At 31.7% G+C, this 22,076-nt stretch overlaps 1 protein-coding gene across 1 annotated transcript; it reads left to right on the top strand.

Annotated features, from left to right (window-relative positions):
- The first annotated feature begins 9,450 nt into the window (after positions 1 to 9,450).
- Positions 9,451 to 13,640, top strand: LOC110651106 (protein NRT1/ PTR FAMILY 2.9). Its single transcript, XM_021806306.2, has 4 exons — positions 9,451 to 9,642; positions 9,730 to 9,947; positions 11,896 to 12,455; positions 12,557 to 13,640. The coding sequence occupies exons 1-4, from the start codon at positions 9,537 to 9,539 to the stop codon at positions 13,458 to 13,460; spliced, it is 1,788 nt and encodes a 595-aa protein (XP_021661998.2). The 5' UTR covers positions 9,451 to 9,536; the 3' UTR covers positions 13,461 to 13,640.
- The last annotated feature ends 8,436 nt before the right edge of the window (positions 13,641 to 22,076 follow it).

The following is a 22,076-nucleotide window of genomic DNA, read 5'->3' as shown; positions in this document are numbered from 1 at the left end:
AAACTCCACCAAAGCTAGCTGCTCATCCCATTGACCTCCAAAATCCAAGACACTCATGCGGAGCATGTCTTCCAGTGTTTGGATTGTCCTTTCGGACTGTCCGTCTGTCTGAGGGTGGAAGGCTGTACTGAAGTTCAATTGTGTGCCAAGTGCCTCCTGCAACTTTCTCCAAAACCGAGAAGTGAACTGGGGCCCTCTATCAGATATTATGGAAGCCGGAACTCCATGCAATCTGACTATTTCTCGAATGTAGAGCCGGGCATCTTGTGCCACGAGTATGTAGTCTTCTGAGTAAGAAGTGAGCTGATTTGGTCAGACGGTCTACAATTACCCATATCGAGTCATATCCTCGCGTGGTACGAGGCAACCCCGTCACAAAATCCATAGTGATCATTTCCCACTTCCATTCTGGGATAGGGAGCTCTTGCAGCTTCCCTGACGGTCTCTGGTGTTCAAACTTCACCTTCTGACAAGTCAAGCACTTGGACACAAAGTCTGCTATGTCTCTCTTCATGCCATTCCACCAATAGCTATCTTTCACATCATGGTACATTTTGGTGGAACCTGGGTGGATACTGTACAGTGTGTAGTGTGCCTCTTGCATGATTTCATTCCTGAGATTGTCCACATCGGGCACACATATTCTAGAACCTTGCACTAGGGCGCCATCATTGGCAAATCTAAACTCACCACCTTCACCTTGCTGTACTCTTTCTATAATCTTCATCAATTGTTGGTCTCTGTGCTGGGAAACTCTAACTCTGTCCCTCAAGTCTGGCCTCACTGAAAAGTGAGCCAACAATACCCCCTCATCTGAAAGATCTAGGATTAAACCTTGATCCATCAACTCATGTACCTCCTGAATCAATGGTCTCTTCTCTACTGAAATGTGCGCCAAACTGCCAGAAGATTTCCTACTCAAAGCATCTGCCACAACATTTGCCTTCCCAGGGTGGTACTGGATGGTGCAATCATAGTCTTTCAGAAGCTCCATCCATCTCCTCTGTCTCAAGTTTAAGTCCCTCTGTTGGAAGATGTACTTCAAACTCTTGTGGTCGGTGTATATCTCGCACACTTCACCATACAGGTAGTGTCTCCAGATTTTTAGTGCAAAGACTACAGCCGCCATTTCCAAATCATGGGTGGGGTAGTTATGCTCATGCCTCTTGGTGCCTTGAAGCATAAGCCACTACCTTTCCATTCTGCATCAAAACACACCCTAGGCCAACTCGAGGCGTCACAATACACGGTGTATCCTTCACCACTCACGGGTAGTGTCAACACGAGGCGGTGGTTAGACACTCCTTGAGCTTGGAAACTCTCCTCACAAATCATCTGTCCAAATGAATGGAACATTCTTCTGGTCAACTTAGTTAAGGGAGCCGCTATCTTGGAGAAATCTTGTACAAAACGCCTATAGTAGCGGCTAAACCCGTAAAACTTCGCACCTCGGTGGATCGTTGTAGGCCTAAGCCAATCGATTCTGACTTCAATTTTCTTGGGATCCACTTGAATACCGTCTCTAGAAACCACGTGTCCCAAGAATGAGATGCTTTCTAGCCAAAATTCACATTTTGAAAATTTGGCGTATACCCGTGCTCCTCAACGCGTCTGCAACACCATCCTCAAGTGCCACACGTGTTCTTCCTCGATGCGAGTATACTGAATGTCATCTATGAATACGATGACAAAACGGTCCAAAAATGGCTTGAACACCCTGTTCATCAAGTCCATGAAGGCTGCTGGTGCATTAGTGAGTCCAAAAGACATCACCAAGAACTCATAATGACCATATCTTGTCCTGAAAGCTGTTTTGGACACGTCCTCATCCCTGATTCTCAACTGATGGTAGCCTGATCGCAGGTCTATCTTGGAAAAGAATCTAGCCCCTTGGAGCTGATCAAATAGATCATCGATCAGGAAGTGGATACTTGTTCTTCACGATCACTTTGTTCATTGTCTATAGTCAATACACAACCTCAACGACCCATCCTTCTTTCTCACGAATAGAGCAGAGCACCCGGGGTGAAGTGCTCGGACGTATGAAACCCTTGTCCAAAAGCTCCTGTAGTTGCTCCTTGACTCTTTCAATTCATTGGTGCCATCCTGTAAGGTGGCATGGATATGGGGTTTGTACCGGAATAACATCAATGCGAACTCTATTCCCTTTCGGTGGCAACCACGAAGCTACTCAGGGAAGACATCCATGAATTCTCTGACAACAGGAACATTTTCCATATTGACACCATCTACAGATGTATCTCTCACAAATGCCAAATACCCTTGGCATCCACGCCTCAACATTTTTCTAGCACTAATTGCTGACAACAAAATATATGGAGCCAAGCTCTGTCACCATCAAAGCTAAACTCTTCCACACCGGTATGTGGAAGTATACCTTTGTTCCTGCAGTCTAAGGTGGCATAATGAGTTGCCAACCATCCATCCCGAGATTACATCGAAATCCATTACTGGTAGAGGAAACAAGTCTGCAGGGAGGATAATTCCATCCACTACCACTGTTCTACACTGAAATACCATGTCTAAATCTATTTTGTCACTAAGTGAGGTAGCTACTGATAAAGGGCACTCTAAAGTTGTAGGGTTTCTACCCAACCTCATGGCAAACACGGGGAGACAAATGAGTGCGTAGCACCGGATCTATCAAAACACGAGCCTCATAAGAATGTACGGAAGAATACCTGCCACAACTGCATTTGAAGCTTGAGCATCCGGGTGGGTCAGGGTGAAAACCCGAGCTTGACCCCTACCCTGAGTGGCAGAACCTTGATACTGACTTCTACCTCTGACCGCCTCCAAATCCACGTCCCCCTTGTCCTCGGCCTGGCCATCGAATCGATCGCTGCCATGTTGGAAGCACCGGATACAATTGTCGAGGAACATTTGCATGAGAACCACTGTGACCCCATCGTGGCTCATCAAAACAGGCGATCTCTAGCAAAGTGACCGGTTGGCCACACAGAAGCATACTCGACCCCATCAAACAAGGTCTGAATGTCCTCTTCCACCTTGTGGACACGGTGCCAAAGAGGATCTGAGCAGAACCAGGCTGCATGCCACTGAGCTGTGACCCGCTTTGGATCCGTACCACTGAGTGCGAATCCTCGTGGTTTGTGTCTAAAACCACTTTTCTTGTTCCTACTCTTTCCTCTGTAATTACTCGCCACCACTATCCGGAGTACCCATGGAAGGGACACCGAGGAACCCTGCGCTCTGCTTTTCTTTGCTCTTCATTTGTCATCCACGGATAATCGATCTCAATCTGTCTAGCTCGATCCACAACCACATCAGAAGACTGATCAGACATCATCTCCAGCTATGCAAATCTCTTGTCAAGCCCCTTTAGGAAACTTTTCACCTTCATCTTTTCAGCAGCTGCTGCAGGGGCATATCTGCTCAATTCCGAATTGCAGAGCATATTCATCTACAGACCTGCCATTCTGTCTTAAGGCCTCAAAGGCCCACTGCTTCTGATCTCTGAAGCTTTCTGGCACAAACCGATTAATAAAAAGTTCCACAAACTGAGCCCATGTCAAACCCTCCATCCGGGGTAACACGTAGTCATTCATCCATTGTCTAGGCATAGGCCCCATGACGTGCTGCATACACTCTATCAATCTTCTATCAGTCAACTGTAATTCTGTTCCTGCCTGTCTGCAGGAATCCAAAAACCGATATGCATCGTCTGACACATCATAGGTACCAGGCACCAACTTCTTGAAATTTATAATCTGTTTGTAAGATTCCTCTCTTGGTGCGCGATGCTTCTTTGTGAAGGGTGGACCATATCTTTGCGCCATCATGTCGATGGTTCTCTGCACCGGCTAGAGTAAGTGCCATGGGGTCCATGGGACCTGTGCCATGAAAGACTTCTGAATCGTGGGTAGCTGCTCTTCTACTTGAGCGGCTCTAGGCCTCCTACCCCGCCTCCTGGGCGGCGCCTCATCTGTCTTGACACCTCGTCAGCACATCCGCTCGTGCGATGGCGCTCTTACGCTTCTACGCATTTTCTGAAATTCAGACATTAGCCCACAAAATTCAAAACTGCACATTACACAGCTCTATAGACTCATATTTATACATAACATATGGAGCAGAAACTAGAAGCAAAGATGACAATGCAAGACGAATGTGGACCCTATATTTCCGCATGTGACTCCTAGTAGACTTTTCCCAACACTTAGACAAATTTTCCCTAAGAATCTGGAGCCTAAGCTCTGATACCACATTTGTCACGACCCAACCTATGGGCCGGACCGGCACTAGGACCTGGGCCAGCCTAAAGCCCCCGAGGCCCGTAGTAAGCCTTAACTATTCATTAACCCAACTCTAAGGCCCATTTGGGCCCAATATCAAGAAAACAAACGGACAGAGTCCGGCCATAAAATGGACTTTCCAACGGGGAGTTTTCGACTCACCCGACCTGTAAACACAATAAACAATCCATTGGGGAGCTCAGCTCACCCTCCACATACTCATCAACATAATAATAAATGGGAGCTCAGCTCCCTCATCCAATCCATCAAACAGACTTAAAATATTTAAGTTTACAGGTCCAACATGATAAAAATATTACAGACCAAATTCAAATAAATACTGCTAACACATGCGGAAATTCTAGGAGTAATTAAAATTACACAAACATGGATAAACAACCTGCGAAGGATAAAAGCGAGTTAACCTAATAAAATATCCTCCGTGGCTGTAAAATTTTTGAGCAGGAGTGAGCGTTCGACTCAGAGAGTAAAATATCAATCTTAACTATAACCTCTATAACTATCTTATACTAATGCAAACTGTAGAGTGAAATGCAACATTAACTTAATTTTCACATCATAGCATCAAAAAGGTAATTTGGAGCACTCACGCACACTGTAGCATCAATCATTATATATTGGGAGCCGATCCTGCATGACTCTCTTAAATCCAACACAGTGCCGAAGAACTCAAGCGGACTTTCGCTTAATAAACCAAATCGAGGGTCCCAGAAGAACTCAAGCCGTGACTACCCTCGAAGGAACGGGTCCCAAGAACTCAAGCCGTGACTACCCGTCCTATCCATAGTCCACACCACATCACACGCACGCCAACGCACGCTTTGCTCCAAATTACCACAACAACACTCATGGCACATTAATAGTTATGAATGCAACATAAATCGTGCCTAGAGTTTAACTACATAAATATATTCATATAAGTGATGCATGGGCATGCTGAACATATAATAATATCGAAATTATAATTAAAATTAATATTTTACTAACAGACTAGACGAAAAATAACTTTGTGGCGGGCGGAGGAAGAAGGTCATCGGCTCACGACAATTACATTACATCTAATTAATACAATCGACTCAATACAAACAAAGAAAAGACCAATTACGTCCTAAGTCGTAGAAAATCCGTGAGTCTCCCTATACCTAGGACCTACCCAACTGCAAAGGGCTAAAAACGCACTTCTATATTCACAATCCATATATCAACAGTTCAATCATATCACACAGCCCCTCCTGGGCCCATCAAATCAATTATCCATCACAATACGCAAAATTTCAATTTAGTCCTTATTATTGATCATTTTTGCAAAAACTGCCCAAACAAGCTCTAAAAATTATAAAACTTTGCCCCGCGGTCCTTAGCAATATTACTAAGCTATTGCAAAAAGAATCGTAATTTTCTAAGCTACCACGAATATTTTACGGATTTTTAATCCTATTTAAGCACTAGAAAATTACGAAAAAACAAGGTTCGGGTTTACCTTTGCCGATTCCGACCTCGGGGACGCGCTCGGGACGTCTGACAATGGGGGGGTAGGCAAAATCTCGGCCCAATTCGGAGACTTTTCCGGTAACGGGTCTGTCTGGTCCGAAATTTGCAGACCCGGTCAACTGTCGAATTTCCGCGAATTGAGAATACCTACACGAAGCCCATAACACGGGGGTTAGTACATAAATTTTTCAGAATTTTCTAAGCTCATTTAATGCTCGGAAAAACACTGCGAAGTTCCGTGGGACCCACCGAAAAACGTTGTCGGAAAATTTTGAAATTAATATCCCGCGAAGCTCTCGTCGAGTGGAGCGTGCTGGTAGCCTCGGTTTTCTCGTGGGATTCACGGTTTTCGAGAAATCTAGCCCAAAAGTCGAAATGGGCTAAAATCTTCCCGAGCTAAAATCGGACAATCCGCTCGATGGATTTCGGCGTTCTTGGTGTCTATGGAAAGCTCTCGCCGAGTAGATGGTTTTGGACACAAGACCCGGTCCAATCGGTGACCGGATCGGCCGGATTTGGCCGAGGAAGCTGGCGGCGCAGGGGAGAATCGCGCGCGTTCCGGCTGCTCGGGCCGCTACTGGCCGGGACTGGGAGGCGCGGCGAGGAGGACGCAGGGAGGCAGCGGTGGCGCGGGGAGGGGAGGAGAGAGAACAGAGAGACAGAAGGGGAGGGCGGCGCGCTCGTGAGGACGAGACAGAAAATGAGAAGAGACCGGTCCGATTCGACCGGTCCGATCCGGTCCGGTTCGATTCTGCCTGTTCGATTCGAAATACAAAATTTTGAATTTTTACTCTGCCTCGGGACCGAAAACGAGGTCCAAAAATTCCGAAAAAAATTCCCGAAAACTCAGAAAAATACGTAGACTCCAAATATATTTTTAGTTTTGCCACGTGGTCTTTAAATTAATTTTTAAAAATCATCAAAGTTTATATTTTCGGAAAATCGAACCCGATTTTTAAAATCCGAAAAATCTCAAAAAAATTCCTAAAATTTAAATAAAATTTAAATATCAAAAATACCCATAATTAATAAAATTTTGGGGTGTTACAGTTTAATTCAATTTAAAAATTAAAAAAAAATCTGTTTCAAATTTATGAGGATTTTGAGTTGTAAATTCAATTTAAAAATTAAAAAAATATATATTTTTTTCAAATTTATTAGGATTTTGAGTTGTAAATTAATTCTATCCCATCTCGTTTTATGATGGGGTAATGTGATAAATGGTGAAAAATGATGGGCCTACTGAAGTTGGATAGGTTGTTGGTATGAATAATTAATTAGGATAGTTTAGTAGAAGGGGGGAGAAGGCTGATCATGAAAGAGGGATCACATCAGAAAATCTTTTATTTATAAATTATATTCAAAAGAGTAATAATGATAGCTGCTCCTTTAAATTATAAAATCAATGCAATGCTTTTGCATGATCCATGTGTTTAATAATCAATGATTTTATCACATTGTCAAAAACAAATCTATATTGCCCACAATCGCCTTTATCATGTCATCAACTATCAATTTAGTGCCATTTTTTAATTTCAACTCTCAATCACCCTTTTTTATTTTAATATTTATAAGAAAATATTTTTAGAATAATTTTTATATATCGATATTAAAATTTATTGTTTAAATAATTTTAAAATATATTTTTAGATTATTTTTTAATGAAATAGAATTTTTATTAATAAAAAAGAGAACTTTTATTTTTATTAATTGAATTAATTTTACTATAAATAATTTAAATTAATTTTAACAAATTAGCATTTAAATTTATCAAATCATTGTAATTCTAAACATCAATCACATGATGATCATAGGAGGCTAAATTTAGGTCACATGACTTTGTTTTTAGTGAAGTGAAATATTAACAAACTAAACAAGACCAAAGTCTTGAAAAGAAGTTTAATCATATTCTAAATATTGCATTTACATTTATGTTTTGTTGCAACGTTTTTGGATTATAATAAGCCAACTTGTTAAAATTCTTATTCTAAAATAATGATACCTCAACAAAATTTCGATATTATAACTTATATATAATAGAGAATACCACGCAGCAAAAGAAAATTATATAACAATATTATAAAAAAAATTTCACGTGTTAGCTACGTGTCAATATTATGAAAGAGAATATCACATGATAGACTCTTTAAAATATTTTCAAGCTCTCTCTCTCTCTCTCTCTCTCTCTCTCTCTCTCTCTCTCTCTCTCTCTCTCTCTCTCTCTCTCTCTATATATATATATATATATATATATATATATATATATATATATATATGAGCATATAAATGTTGTTTGTTATTAAGGTTTGACATTGAGGTTGAAGAGATAAAATTATTTTTTGAGAAAAAAGCACTATTTTAAATATTATTAAAAAAATTAATTTAAAAAAAACTATTTTGCTATTTAATATTTTTATGATTAGAACTTACTAAATTTAATTTTAAATTATTTTTATACTATTTAACTAATATATTTTAAGAAGTTTTTTTAACAGTAATTTTAATAATAATGTCAAGTATATCCTAAATATCAATTGTTAAAATGTTTTTTCAAATATGAGTGAAAAATTAAAAATAAAACTTAAAAAAAAAAGATTAAATTGAGAATGAAGGCAAATAATTAATTATTTACATACACATCACAATAAATTTGTTTTTCTTTTAATAATTAGCTTCATTTATAACTTAAATTCAAAACCTCACATTGATGAAAACGATTATCAATAATAAATCAATTCCTTTAATATAGTTAAAAATATATCATATAATATCATAAAATATTTAGTTTGAAAAGTTACATATTATTAGTTACTCCTAACTTGATAATGAAATCCAATCTACTTCTATAATCTAGTTCTTTAAAGGCATCATTATCATTAAAAGGTTTGTTAGAAAAATACTTCTAATTCCCAACTTGATCATGACTAATCAAACCATAATAATTAAAAAAAAAAATACAAAGGAGGGTCAAAGTAGCTAATTAAGCCAAATAATTAGGCTCTAAATATTTAGGTTTGATTTTTATATATATACTGAACTGCCAATAGTACCCTCCTTGTCCTACCTCCTTCACCTCAATTAAGCCAATTAATTAGGTCTAAATGTCAATTTGGTTTAGATATTTATATAAACTGACCTGCCAGTACCCTCCCAGTGCTATTTTCTTTACTGTTGCTAGTCAATCCTGTCACTCTCTAACTGGGTATTCATAAATAATATAATAGAAAATTTTATGTAAATTTGACTCTTATGGAAATTTTTATTTAGATTTATTTATTATAAAATTAAAATATAAATATATAAATTTAGTATTTAATAAATAAACAAACTTCGTTATATATGCCAAATTTAAACAAGAATATCCAAAATTCAGCTATAAAATAAATAATAAACAAGGTTCATTTGTTTTCGTGCTTACATTGCTAAGACAAAAAATGCTTGGCGTCGTTATTACGCCACAAGTTTCACTATCATTTTCTACTTTTTCTTTGCTGACTATAATCTCTCTCTCTCTCTCTCTCTCTCTCTCTCTCTCTCTCTCTCTCTCGGTGTCTGATTAGTGCGTGTAACTCTCAATTCAGTAAATATTTCAAGGTTTTTTTTTTTTTTTCTTTATATGAAAATTAGGGAGAATAATAAGAAGGTCGGCATCTTTTCAGTATATAAGACACATTAACGCCATAGAGAGAGCGTCAACACAATAGACATATCCTCCATACTTCTTATCTTCTTTGGAAAAAGGAATCCATGGAGAACAGAAACGATCATGCTCAAGATCAGCAGAAGGGTAATGGAAACGATGAAGAACCAGTCATCAACTATAGAGGAATCAAAGCTATGCCCTTCATCATTGGTGGGTAAATATATACTTCTTCTTCTTCTTCTTCTTCTTCTTCTTCTTCTTGGTTGATTAATTCTTCTGACATGTTAAATTATGCAGGAAATGAGACATTTGAGAAGCTTGGAACTGTTGGATCTTCAACAAACCTTGTGGTTTATCTGAACACAGTTTTTAACCTCAAGAGTGTGACTGCTACTACTCTTGTTAATGTCTTCAATGGCGCCACAAATCTTGCTCCTTTGCTTGGAGCTTTTCTCTGTGATACTTATTTTGGACGATACAAGACTCTGGGTTTTGCTTCTGTGGCCTCCTTTTTGGTAACTCTTTTCCCCCTTTTTCTTGCTCATCTTCCCTTTTCTGCTTAATTGCTTCTTTCTTTTTGTTTGCTTAAAGATATGTGAAATTATTATTTTTAAACAGTAAATGAAATAGAAGTTTGAGATTTAATTGAAATTAAAAAATTTAAAATATATGTATGTTAAGAAATAAAAAAGAAATATTTAGAAGGTGGTTTAACTTATTAAAATTACCTAATTAATTTATAAATATTTAAAATTTTAATAAATTCGCGATTTGATTAAAATATTAATAAGTAATTGATCTTTGTAAGAAAAGAAATATATAAGTGTTTTTATTATTAAAATTATTAAAAAATATTAAATAAAATTTATAATTAAATTTAAAAATTAAATGAGAATAAAAAATATTTAATCAAATTAGATTTTAAGATCATGATTTATAAATATTAAAATTAAAAAATTAAATTTTTTAATTTATTTTTTATTTAAAAATTATTATAAATAAATAAATAATTTATTTTAAAATTTATAATTAAATTTATAAATTTTTTTTTATGGATGGATAAAATATATATATATTTAAATTAATGATAAAAATAAATTATTATTAAATATATATTTATTAATATATATATATATTAATTTATATTGATAAATAATTATTTAATTAAATTTATTTTATAAAAATAAATATTTGAAGGTATCTTCACGATAAGTATGATTCTCTAAAATTTTCCTTCAATTAAAATAGAAATCTTATTGCAAAAGATCGTAAAGGACAAGGACCACTCCATTTCAATAATAGAAAGATGTGCTATAAATAGTAGGACCCAGTTTGGCGGGCAGAGGAGTAGAGGAACAGGTTCCTAGTTTGCTTTTTGCATCAGTTGGAAAAAGTTGGAAAATTTTGCCTTTTCCCGACCATGTTCAACTAAGAAAAATCAACTGATGAGCTGCGATGTGGTTCCATCCCAACTATGAGCCAAACTACACTGTGGGTGAGGGGCCATGGCCCTCTTTAAAAGTTTTTAAAATTATAATTTTATTTAAAAATATTTATTATAATTTTTAAAAATTTATCATGTATCCTTTCTCTATAATAAATATAAAAGTAACAGTAAAAATTTTACGGTTAAAATAATTTTATTATTTATAAAATTAATATACGACAATAATAATTTAAATTATTATTTAAATTTTATTATTATTAATTATTATTATTATTATTTATTATTTTTAACTATCATAATTTTATTATAAAACATCCATAATCATAATTTTATAGTAATAATATGTAACAATTTATATATTATTGTTATAAATTTATAGTAATAAATTTTATAAATTTGAAAGTACAATTCATTGCTCCTAAATTTAAAATTTCTTATACTGTTTCTAAAATTTTTAGAATTAAATTTTACTTATGAATTTTAATATTTTTAAAAATTATTATTTATCTCTATAATATTTATATCTTTGTTTTGGTCCTATATTTTTACGAAAATTTCATTCTATATTTTATATTGTTTAATTTCGAACTCTTAGTATTTTATATTTTTTTTTATTGTGGTCCTTATATTTTTATCAAAATTTTATTTATTTTTTTCGGTATTTATTTTAGACCCTTTTGAAAATAAATTTCTAATTATGCCCTTAATTCAAATTGATCGAGATTATGATTAAAATTTCTAGTTCTACTTCTGCTTCTTTGAGATTATGTTTCTAGTTTTTTCAAACCTTGATTTAAAAGAAGTCAGAAAAAAAAAAAAAAAAAAAACAAAAGCTGGTGCCCCTAATGCAACTCAATATGAATATCAAAATTTAAAACTTCTATTAAATCGGGTATTAAATTTATAATTCAACGAAATTAAGATTCAACGTCTTAATAATCCTTTAGTTTAACTAAATTATATATTTATTTTATTTTTATATAATTTTTTAATTTTTATTTTTGGCGAATGTACAGGGAATGTCGGCACTAGCTCTGACCGCAGCAATCCCCAACTTGCACCCTCCAAAGTGTGTAGGAAAAGAAAGCAGCCTGTGTGTAGGCCCAACAGTTTGGCAATTGGCATTTCTTCTCTTTGGCTTTGGGCTCATAGCCATTGGAGCTGGTGGAATCAGACCTTGCAATCTAGCCTTTGGAGCAGAGCAATTCAATCCCAACACTGAAGCAGGCAAGAGGGCTATGAGTAGCTTCTTCAATTGGTACTACTTCACCTACACATTCGCTGTCATGGTTTCAGTCACTGGCATTGTCTATGTTCAATCTGACGTTAGCTGGGCTATTGGTTTGGCCATTCCTGCATTTCTCATGTTCCTTTCTTGTGCTGTCTTCTTCCTGGGAACAAGAATTTATGTTATTGTGAAACCTGAAGGCAGCCCCATCACTAGCGTGGTTCAAGTGCTTGTTGTTTCCGTAAAGAAACGAGGCCTAAAGCTTCCTCAGAACCCTGCTCTTTCCCTTTTCAACTATGTTCCTCCCAAATCTATCAACTCCAAGCTCCCTCACACTAATCAATTCAGGTTAGATATCAGCAATGTTTTACAGTATTTACGCTTAATGGTATTAGAGTTATCTCCAGTACTGTGAGGTTTCGCTGATCATTAATTTGAATCTGTTGCAGATTCCTCGACAAGGCTGCAATCGTTACAGAAAAAGATGAAATAAACTTGGATGGCTCAGCTGCTAATCCTTGGAGACTTTGCAGTGTTCAGCAAGTTGAAGAAGTGAAATGTATGGTGAGAATAATTCCAATCTGGGCATCAGCTATAATCTACCATGTTCCCTTAATTCAACAACAGACCTATGCAGTTCTCCAAGCTCTCCAGCTTGACAGACGTCTAGGTACTGGAAGTTTTGAAATTCCTGCTGCAACATTTATAATCTTTACCATGCTTGCTCTCACAATTTGGATTCCCATCTATGATCGAATCCTGGTTCCATTTCTTCAGAGACTAACTGGCAAAGAAGGTGGATTCACACTTCTCCAAAGAATGGGGATTGGAATCCTTCTTTCAGTTCTTTGTATGTTCGTTTCTGGATTGGTTGAATCACACAGAAGACATCTTTCTTTTACTAAGCCAACTCTAGGAATTTCCCCGAAAGGTGGTGCTGTATCATCAATGTCTTGGATGTGGCTAGTGCCTCAACTTTCACTTGCTGGACTTTCTGAGGGCTTCAATTATGTTTCCCAGATTGAGTTTTACTACAAACAATTCCCTGAAAACATGAGAAGTATTGCAGGATCTTCCTTCTTTGCTGGCCTAGCGTTAGCAAATTTTCTCAGTGGTTTCCTTGTTTCCACCATCCACAAGGTTACTGCAGCAACTAAATCAGGAGATTGGTTGTCTGAGGATCTTAACAAGGGGAAATTGGATCATTTCTATTATGTAATTGGTGTTTTAGGGATACTAAACTTGGTATATTTTCTGCTATGTTCTAAGTGGTACAGATATAAAGTTCGTGAGGATGATGGGACTGTGGAGATGTCCAAGAAAACAAAGGAATCAGTGAGGCACCATGTGTGAAATGGGCTTATACAGTCTCTTGAAATCTGCAGTATCATAAAGGATAATTTCTCTTTGATTTGCTGCTTCATACATAATATTTTCATGTTTCCTCTTGTATTTGCGTACATCAGAATTTAATCAAGATTTTGTTCCTTCCCTGTATCAATGCAGATAAATTAGTCCTGCTGCTTCAGCTTATTTTGTCTTTGAGATGGAAGAATAATTCTTAATTCTCATTCATGAAAATTAGTTGCATAAATCTCCTCCCTATTTTAGGAACCAATATGTCATTCTTGAACTACCAAACAACAAAAGTAATACAACCAGTTATGCAGCAAAGCTATGATCAATGTATGCATTCTAAAATACTATATATATATATATATATATATATATATATATATATATAGCTTAATGAAGTATGAACATGAAATAAACATTGTAATACTCCACACTTAGGATAGTCGGAATCCATACTGGATAGAGAATGTCCCACGAAGTTCCGAAGAGAAGAAAGCTTGATAGAAGTGGAGATTTTGAAGAGGGAAGGAGAAAAGGAGGATTTAAGTGTAACTAAAGTTGAGGTTTGGTTGCCGAAGTTGGTTAGGGCAAAATATAAAATTGAATTGTAGAGAGGCTCACTAATCCTCTCCCTCATTTTCTCCTCTCCCCTTCTGTTCCGTCTATCCCCTAGCCTTAAATCTCCCTACCTTAGCCTTTCTATGAAGGAGAATCACTTTCAAGCCTCTAATAAGGGTAGAGACACCCTTTCCTCTCTCCTACCAAGTAATTTGAAGAACAAATGGGAGGAACTCTCTCTTGAAAACCCTAGACACAAGCGGAAATCTTAATCTCTTTCCTCTTAGTTTGTGACACCCCTCACCCGTCTACAGTGTAGTCGAGTAAGGTGTGCTACATTCGGTGATGGAGCACCCTATTTTATCTTACTTTATTCCTTTAATAATGTTGTTCTCATTATATTTTGATATCAATTATTTTTTTAAGGAGAAACCAGCGAAGTTTCCCATATTTTATTGCCATTTGTCGTATTTCACTATTTACCTGTTTTAAAATTCAACAATATTTTCAAAATAAAATCTCATAATCATCTCATATTTCAATATCATCAATGTATTTCAATTCTCACATTCATTTCCATCCACTTTCCTTCATACTCATTTCACATATCAAAATTCTCATATTTCCATTAATTTACATAATTTACAAATTAATTGAATAAATTTACAATTTACATGATATACAAATTAATTATATATGAACTAATCAATTTATTAATTTATATCACATAAATATTACTTATAAATTCTTAATTTACATTATAACATACAAAATATTTATAATATACAAAATACATAAAATGACTCATATGGGCCCTATCTACATGCATTGCTGAGGAGATGACAACCTTGAACCCTTCTGACACTTTTACAGATCTGGACTTCAAAATCCCAGTCTAATATCCACTGGGTTTTGCCTTCAGTACCTGCGCGAAGAAAACAAATCCATCGCGCTAAGCATTTCTGCTTAGTGGTGCAATAATATAACAAGAAATAATATATACAAATAAAGAAAGAATCAAACATTCTAAATATTCAAGTATCAATTTGATTTAAAATGACATTTCTAGTATTAACTATTTTATATGCTAATTCGTTCATTTTTGGAAGTATTGAGTTTATAGCCTTATAGTAATAATATTCAATATATATTTTATTCTAGGAGTATTGTATTTGAAGTCTCTCTACGATTCTACAAATTATATTTTTGTTATGTTTCTATTACTAATCTCTTTTTCACATTTTATTTAATACTTTCTAATGTTTTTAATTGTTAATATGCTTAAATAATTTCAATAATTTACACTGCCCAGGTAATCTATGACACGCTGACTAAACTGGATAACGAGTCGTTGGCACTAGACACCACGGTGCCTTGGGCCATCATACCATAGGACACGGAATGTCAACCACGTATGCAGTCAGTATGGCTAAAAAGTCATGATAACACATAATCGGGCATAAAAGCCATGAGTGCAGGCATAAAACAATGAGTACGAACATAAAGCCATGAATACAGACATAAAGCCTTTCGCAGTACTGCTAAAACAATACCCTATTGGCATGCCAATCTATTCAATCTGACACACGTGTCTAGGTAATACATGGCCACATAGTACCATTAAATGTTAATATATTGCGTTTTATGACTTCATTATTTCATGACAAATTCCATAATTTATACATTCATTTGATAATTCATATGATCACAATTCTCATCAATGGTTCTCATGCACCATTGTACTTAAAACATTCTTTTATGTTTTAGGGTCACTCAAATTCAAAAATCACAATTCACTAATCATATTATATGTTATCAATCATAATGGCTTCTTTAATTTCTTTTATCATTCCTTATGTTTTTGGGGTTACTATTCACACATTACTATTCACTCAATTTGTTAACTTTTCCATATATAATATATATACAAATTATAGATACATAATTATACCACATTTTGGGTTCTAGATCTGTTGGTATTAATTGCCAATACCATTTCAAAACTTATTTTATGTTATTCAAAATTTTCAGATTTTATGCCTTAAGTTTATTATTTCATTAGTCATTGTTATAGTAAAATTTTGACAAAACTTTCTTCATGAAAGTTATTCCTTTACGTGTCTTTTTTAATTCCTTTTTTAAATCACTCAATTTGAAATTTTGTAGCTCAAGTTATGGCCTAAATACCATAACTGGCCGGATTGGTCTTGTCCAGAAATTCTGGACAGAATTTGGTTCTGCCAGATTTAGTGTCCTAACTTGGGCTAGAAATTTCAATTGGTTAGGTTCAAAATTTAAGTTTGTATTCTTCATAAAAGTTGTTCTAAATTATCTAAACTTTCCATTGATATAAATTTCAGGTCAATTGGACATTTCTACAGTGAGTTGTGACTAAATGAATGAACACAGTTTATTTAGTCATTTTGCTCAGGTAGAATGTGTGTTACCCAGATTTGGTCAATTTTTAGGGTATCCTAAGTTCGTTTTCTGGACAGGGTTCCTTTATCAAAGTTGTGCCATTATGTGTCTAATTTCATGTCCAATTGGTCTTACACCAATTGAATCTACATAACTCAAGTTATAACTACCCAAACTTGCTGGACTCACATCTAGCCCTGCAGGTCACTCAAGGAAGCACACCCAACCTCAATTCCAAAGCCATAATTCACTTCATTTCCTCATCATACACAGGCAAATGTTCACTAATTTGACCATTAGAACTTTCATTTACCAACACATGAGTAAACCCTAGGTTTTCCCCAAACTCTAACTCCACAATTTCAATTTGCTCAAACAACAAACATTCAATTGTTCTAATCATCAAAACCATATTCAATGACATCAATGCACAATTATAATTCACTTGAATCATGGAAACCCTATAGTACCTTAGGGCTGCTGAAATTTAGTGTTGCTATAACATGCATATTTTGCTTTCTTTTTCCAAAATTCTTAGTTGAATTTGATGTCTTAGCATGAAACAATAAGAGGGAGAGAGAGATATGGCACTAACCTCTTGAGTGCAGAATTTTTTCAAGGTATAACTTCACTTTTTCCTCTTCAAAACTTTGATAAATTTTGATAAATTCCACTAAATCATAAATATGTTTAAATAAATACATATTGGATATACTTATGAAAATGTTCTTATAATATATTATAAAATTTCATGATTATATTTAGTTTTTATTAATTTAATATTGTTTTTTCGTGTATAATATCAGTAAAACTCTTATAGTTAAAATTCTATTTATTTAAAGAAAATTAAAAAGTTATATAACAAAAATAAATTATCTCAAAGAGGTCTTTATTTAAAAAAAGTCATATATTATACTAATTAGAAAATGAGTTATTGATATTATACTAATCGGAAATAAGAGATATTTATGTTTTTTTTTTAATGTAAAAAATAAAATACATATACATACATATGGGTTAGTGACGAAAATGAACCACCGTTAAAAGTATCACAATTTTAACTGAGTTCTTGTAAGATATTTAGGTTGAAAAAGTGAAAATTATACAAAAATTTTAGATTTGTGAAAAGCTTAAATGTATTTAATTTGTTTTTGGCAACATTTCTTTTAAATTAGTAGTTGTAATATAATTTTTCGTATAATTAAATAAAATTAAATTATGTAGTTATATAAATTAGAAATATATAGCAGAGTACCACACCTTATATATATTAAATTTATCAATTATTATAAAAAATAAATTATCAACAGTTATGATATAAATAAAAATTAATAATAGAAGTCGCAAATTAATTTAATTGACTATAATTACAATTGTTTTTTTTTTTATCTCACATGATTTAAAATTTGATATATTAAGTTGATAACATTTTTTCATTGATTTAATTGCAAAATATTCACATATTGAATGTTTTCTAAAACACAAGGAATAGATGGCTCTGAATTGGAAGCCTTCACCGCTTAAATTTCTTTATAAAAACAAAACACGGGTATAAATTATGTAGGATCCAAAATTGGAATTGATTAGAATTAGGGATGGAAATGGGTAAAGTGCTTCTGAAAATTACTCAATTTGAATTCAAACTCGATTAATGTTTTCAAAACCCGAACTCGTTTCAAATTCGATTAAAATTTATTTTTAATTATCCAAACTCATCTTAAATTCAATTATTATTACCTGAAAAAACCTAAACTCATTTAATTTTATATTTTTTAATTAATAATCTACATAAAATTTTATTTTTATTAATAAATTATATTTTAAATCTTAATAATTTTATAAATTATTTAAATTTTATTTTATTTAAAATAAAATATATAAAATTTATAAATCTATATCTATATATCAATATATCTATATAAATGTGTGACGGGAGAGAGGAATATTGACTTTACTCAAATTGCCCTTCATTATTTATAATATTTATAATTATATTTTCTATTATTTAATTTAATTTTACTATTTATATAAATTTAAAATTCTTAGAACTTAAAATTTATTTGTCTATATAATTTTAGAATTTACATAAATCTAAAATTCTTAGTCTTACTTATATTTAAATTCTATTTAATTGAATTTTCACTAAAATATAATTTAAAATATAATTTTATAAAAATACCTTCATAATTTATATTATTTATAAAAATATGAAAGTATTTTATTTATATAAATCACTTTTCTAATAAATTATAATATATTTCTATCTCTATCTTATGATTATTTACGTAAAAGTATTTTAATACAATTATACTTGAATTTACATAAATTAAAAAGAAAATAAACTAATTTTTACTAACCAAACATATGAATTCTTTTGTTAATATTTTTGACGTTTTCTTTTAATTTAATTTTTTATAAGTTCATTTCAAAAATATTTCATATAAAATAAATATATATATTTTAAATTATAGATATATTTCTAAAATTCTTAATTAGTGCATTAAAATATAAGTTAGTTCTATCAATCTTATTTTTAAAGTTTGTCTCCATATCATAATAAAATATAAAACTATATGAAATATTATATATCAAATAAAAATCAATAATATTTGATACTTACTGCTATGAGTGTCCATAGTTAATTTTATCAAATAAAATTAAAAAATGAAATAAAAAATAACTAAAAATTTAACATTATATGAAATTATATTAAAAATATTGTTGGACAAAAATTTTAGATTTTTCATGCTAATTATATATGTTTTATAAAAAAATTATATAATGCTAAAAGTTAATTAGTCTTAATAAACTCATGCATTTCATTATTGAAAAACTTTAACACAAAAATTATATAAACTAACAAAATAACAAATAGTTAAATTTATATATTTATAAAACACTTATAATTATAAAATTATATTATAATAATAAATTTTTTATTTATAGTTTCCTATTTTCATTAATATACTTTTATTTTCATTAACTTAATCTAAAAATAATATGTGCACATACAACATATATGTAATAAAAAATAAAAATTATTATACTATCATAATAATAATTAATATATTATAATAATAGTATATCATATAAAAAATTAATAAAAAATTATATATAAAGCATTAAATTACAGTACATACAATGAGTATAGAAAATGTACAATGCATATTTGAAAAAAAACTAGTTATATGTAAATGTATGAAAGAGGGGAGAATATTGACTTCACCTAAATTGCCCTTCATTTTTAAAATTAATTACAATGGCATTTTATTATTTAAAATATACAAATTTAAAATTCTTAATTTTAGAGTTCATATAAACTTAAAATTCTTAATTCATTCTTAAAATTAATTACAACTTTATTATTTAAATTAATTTTAAAATTTGGATAAATTTAAAATTCTCAATTATATTTATTATTTAATTAATTTTAAAATAAAAATTTGAATTAATTTAAAATAAAAATCTAATTACTAGGACAACTCTTATTCCTTATTTCATAAAGATTTTAAGTTTTTGATAATTGGACAATTCCTAATCCTTATTTGATAAGGATTTTAAAAGTTTAAGTCCATAAAGAACTTGTATACAAGCATGCTTGATGTATAAATAAATATTAGAGGTATTCTTTTTACACAGTAATATATATATATATATATATATATATTCTCTAGTGATAACTTTAGAATAAATTCACATTGAAAAAGATTTCCAAGTGAGTATATTGTTAGCTTTGCATTTTTACTTTAGCTGTTACATAATTGTTTAAAAGAATAATAACCTCTTATATTTGATATCATACAAAGTATGCTATTATTCTTTTTATATTTAAATCAGTTGAATTACAAAAAATAAAAGTTAAAAATATAAGAAAAAAAATATACATCTAATTATCTAACCTATTTAGATTAAAAGGAAAATATATATATACAAGTAAATATTATTAAAACAATGAAGTATAAAATTTAATACATTATTAAAAGTCAATATATTTTAAATGAATTAAAAATATCTTAAAATTAAAAAAAATCTATTTCTAAAATTACACATAAAGAAAATTAAATAATGAGTATGTACAATGAACACAGACAACATACAATATATTTAAAATATACTAAATAAAAGTAAAAGAGGGAGTGGAATGAACAAAATATCAAATGTGTAATTTAGTACAATGAATGACTAAATTCAATTGATTATTAAAAATTAATATATTTAAAGCAAAATACAAAAATTTTAAAATTAAAAAAAAAATAAAGAAACCCTAAGCTAATTAATTAAAAGGTTGAGAAGGGTTATGTTACTTCTAACTAAAATTGATTTGTATTTTTTATGTTAAAGACTAATATGAAAACTTAAAAACTAATTGGTAATGATCATTTAATAAATTATAGTGTTTTTTTTTAAATACAAAAATATATAAAATGATTAAAGTTTTATTATAATTAGTTTACTATAGATAAGAGATTACTAATGCTATTTTTAAAATGAACATAGTACTTGTGTCATTAATAATTGTACAATAAGGTGGTATTATGAAAATGAATAAATAAATTTAATTAGTGATTGAAAATCAATACATTAATGATAATATTATATCATAGATTAAAAAATAATAAAAAATTATATATAAAAAAATTAAATAATGAGTATAAACAATGTGCAATACACATTCTAAAAAAACTAGTATTATTATAAATATATATTTTATATTTAATTAAGTATTTAATAAATGAGTTCGGGTAACAAATACCCAACATGTAAAATTCGAACTCAATCCAAATTCTCCACAGATATTATTTTTTAAATTCGAACCCGACACAAACCTGATTACACACTATCTAAACCCGTCCTATTAGGGTTAGATCGGGTACTAGTAGAAATCTGACCCAATGTCATCCTTATTAGAATGCTTTATAAGGATAAATCAGAATGGATGCTTATTATGAAAAATATGTTAAAAATACTAAAATTTTTTAGATAGTAATTTTTTTATTATTTAATATATATATATATATATATATATATATGCCGAATGCACCAATTAAAAATATTTTACCTAAACTATTTATGTATAGGGTAAACAGAGGTCGATCTCACAGGGAATAAGTAAATACAAATAAGAAAATAGATCTTAGAGATACAAATAAACAAAGAAACTTGAAACAGACAAAATAAACACTTAATCTATCAAACTGAATATGCAAAGTAAAATAAAAGGAGGTTTTGATTTGTGTTCACTAAACTACTAAAGCTAAACTAAACATGCTAGAATATAAATTAAGGCTAATGACACTTATGAATACTCAATACAACTAGATTACAACAAATTCAGTAGAGAGGGTGTATCCACCATGTAACATGTATCAGTCATTGATTAAATATGCAAATTTATTCAATTGAGTAAATTGGCTATAGAAGTTAACAATTTTCTTATCTTTCCTCAGATATTAGATTAACCAGGAAGTGCTCTATAATTAATTCCTTACCATCACACTCAATCTAATACTAGAGCAGTTTAAGTAAAATAAAAGGGAGTTTTGATTTGTGTTCGTTAAACTACTGAAGCTAAATTGAGAATGCTAGAATATAAACTAAAGCTAATAACACTTATAAATACTCAATACAACCAAATTG

The sequence above is a fragment of the Hevea brasiliensis genome, chromosome 15 (assembly GCF_030052815.1).
Source record: "Hevea brasiliensis isolate MT/VB/25A 57/8 chromosome 15, ASM3005281v1, whole genome shotgun sequence".
In the NCBI taxonomy this organism is placed as follows: domain Eukaryota; kingdom Viridiplantae; phylum Streptophyta; class Magnoliopsida; order Malpighiales; family Euphorbiaceae; genus Hevea; species Hevea brasiliensis.
This window is presented reverse-complemented; position numbering and strand designations above follow the sequence as displayed.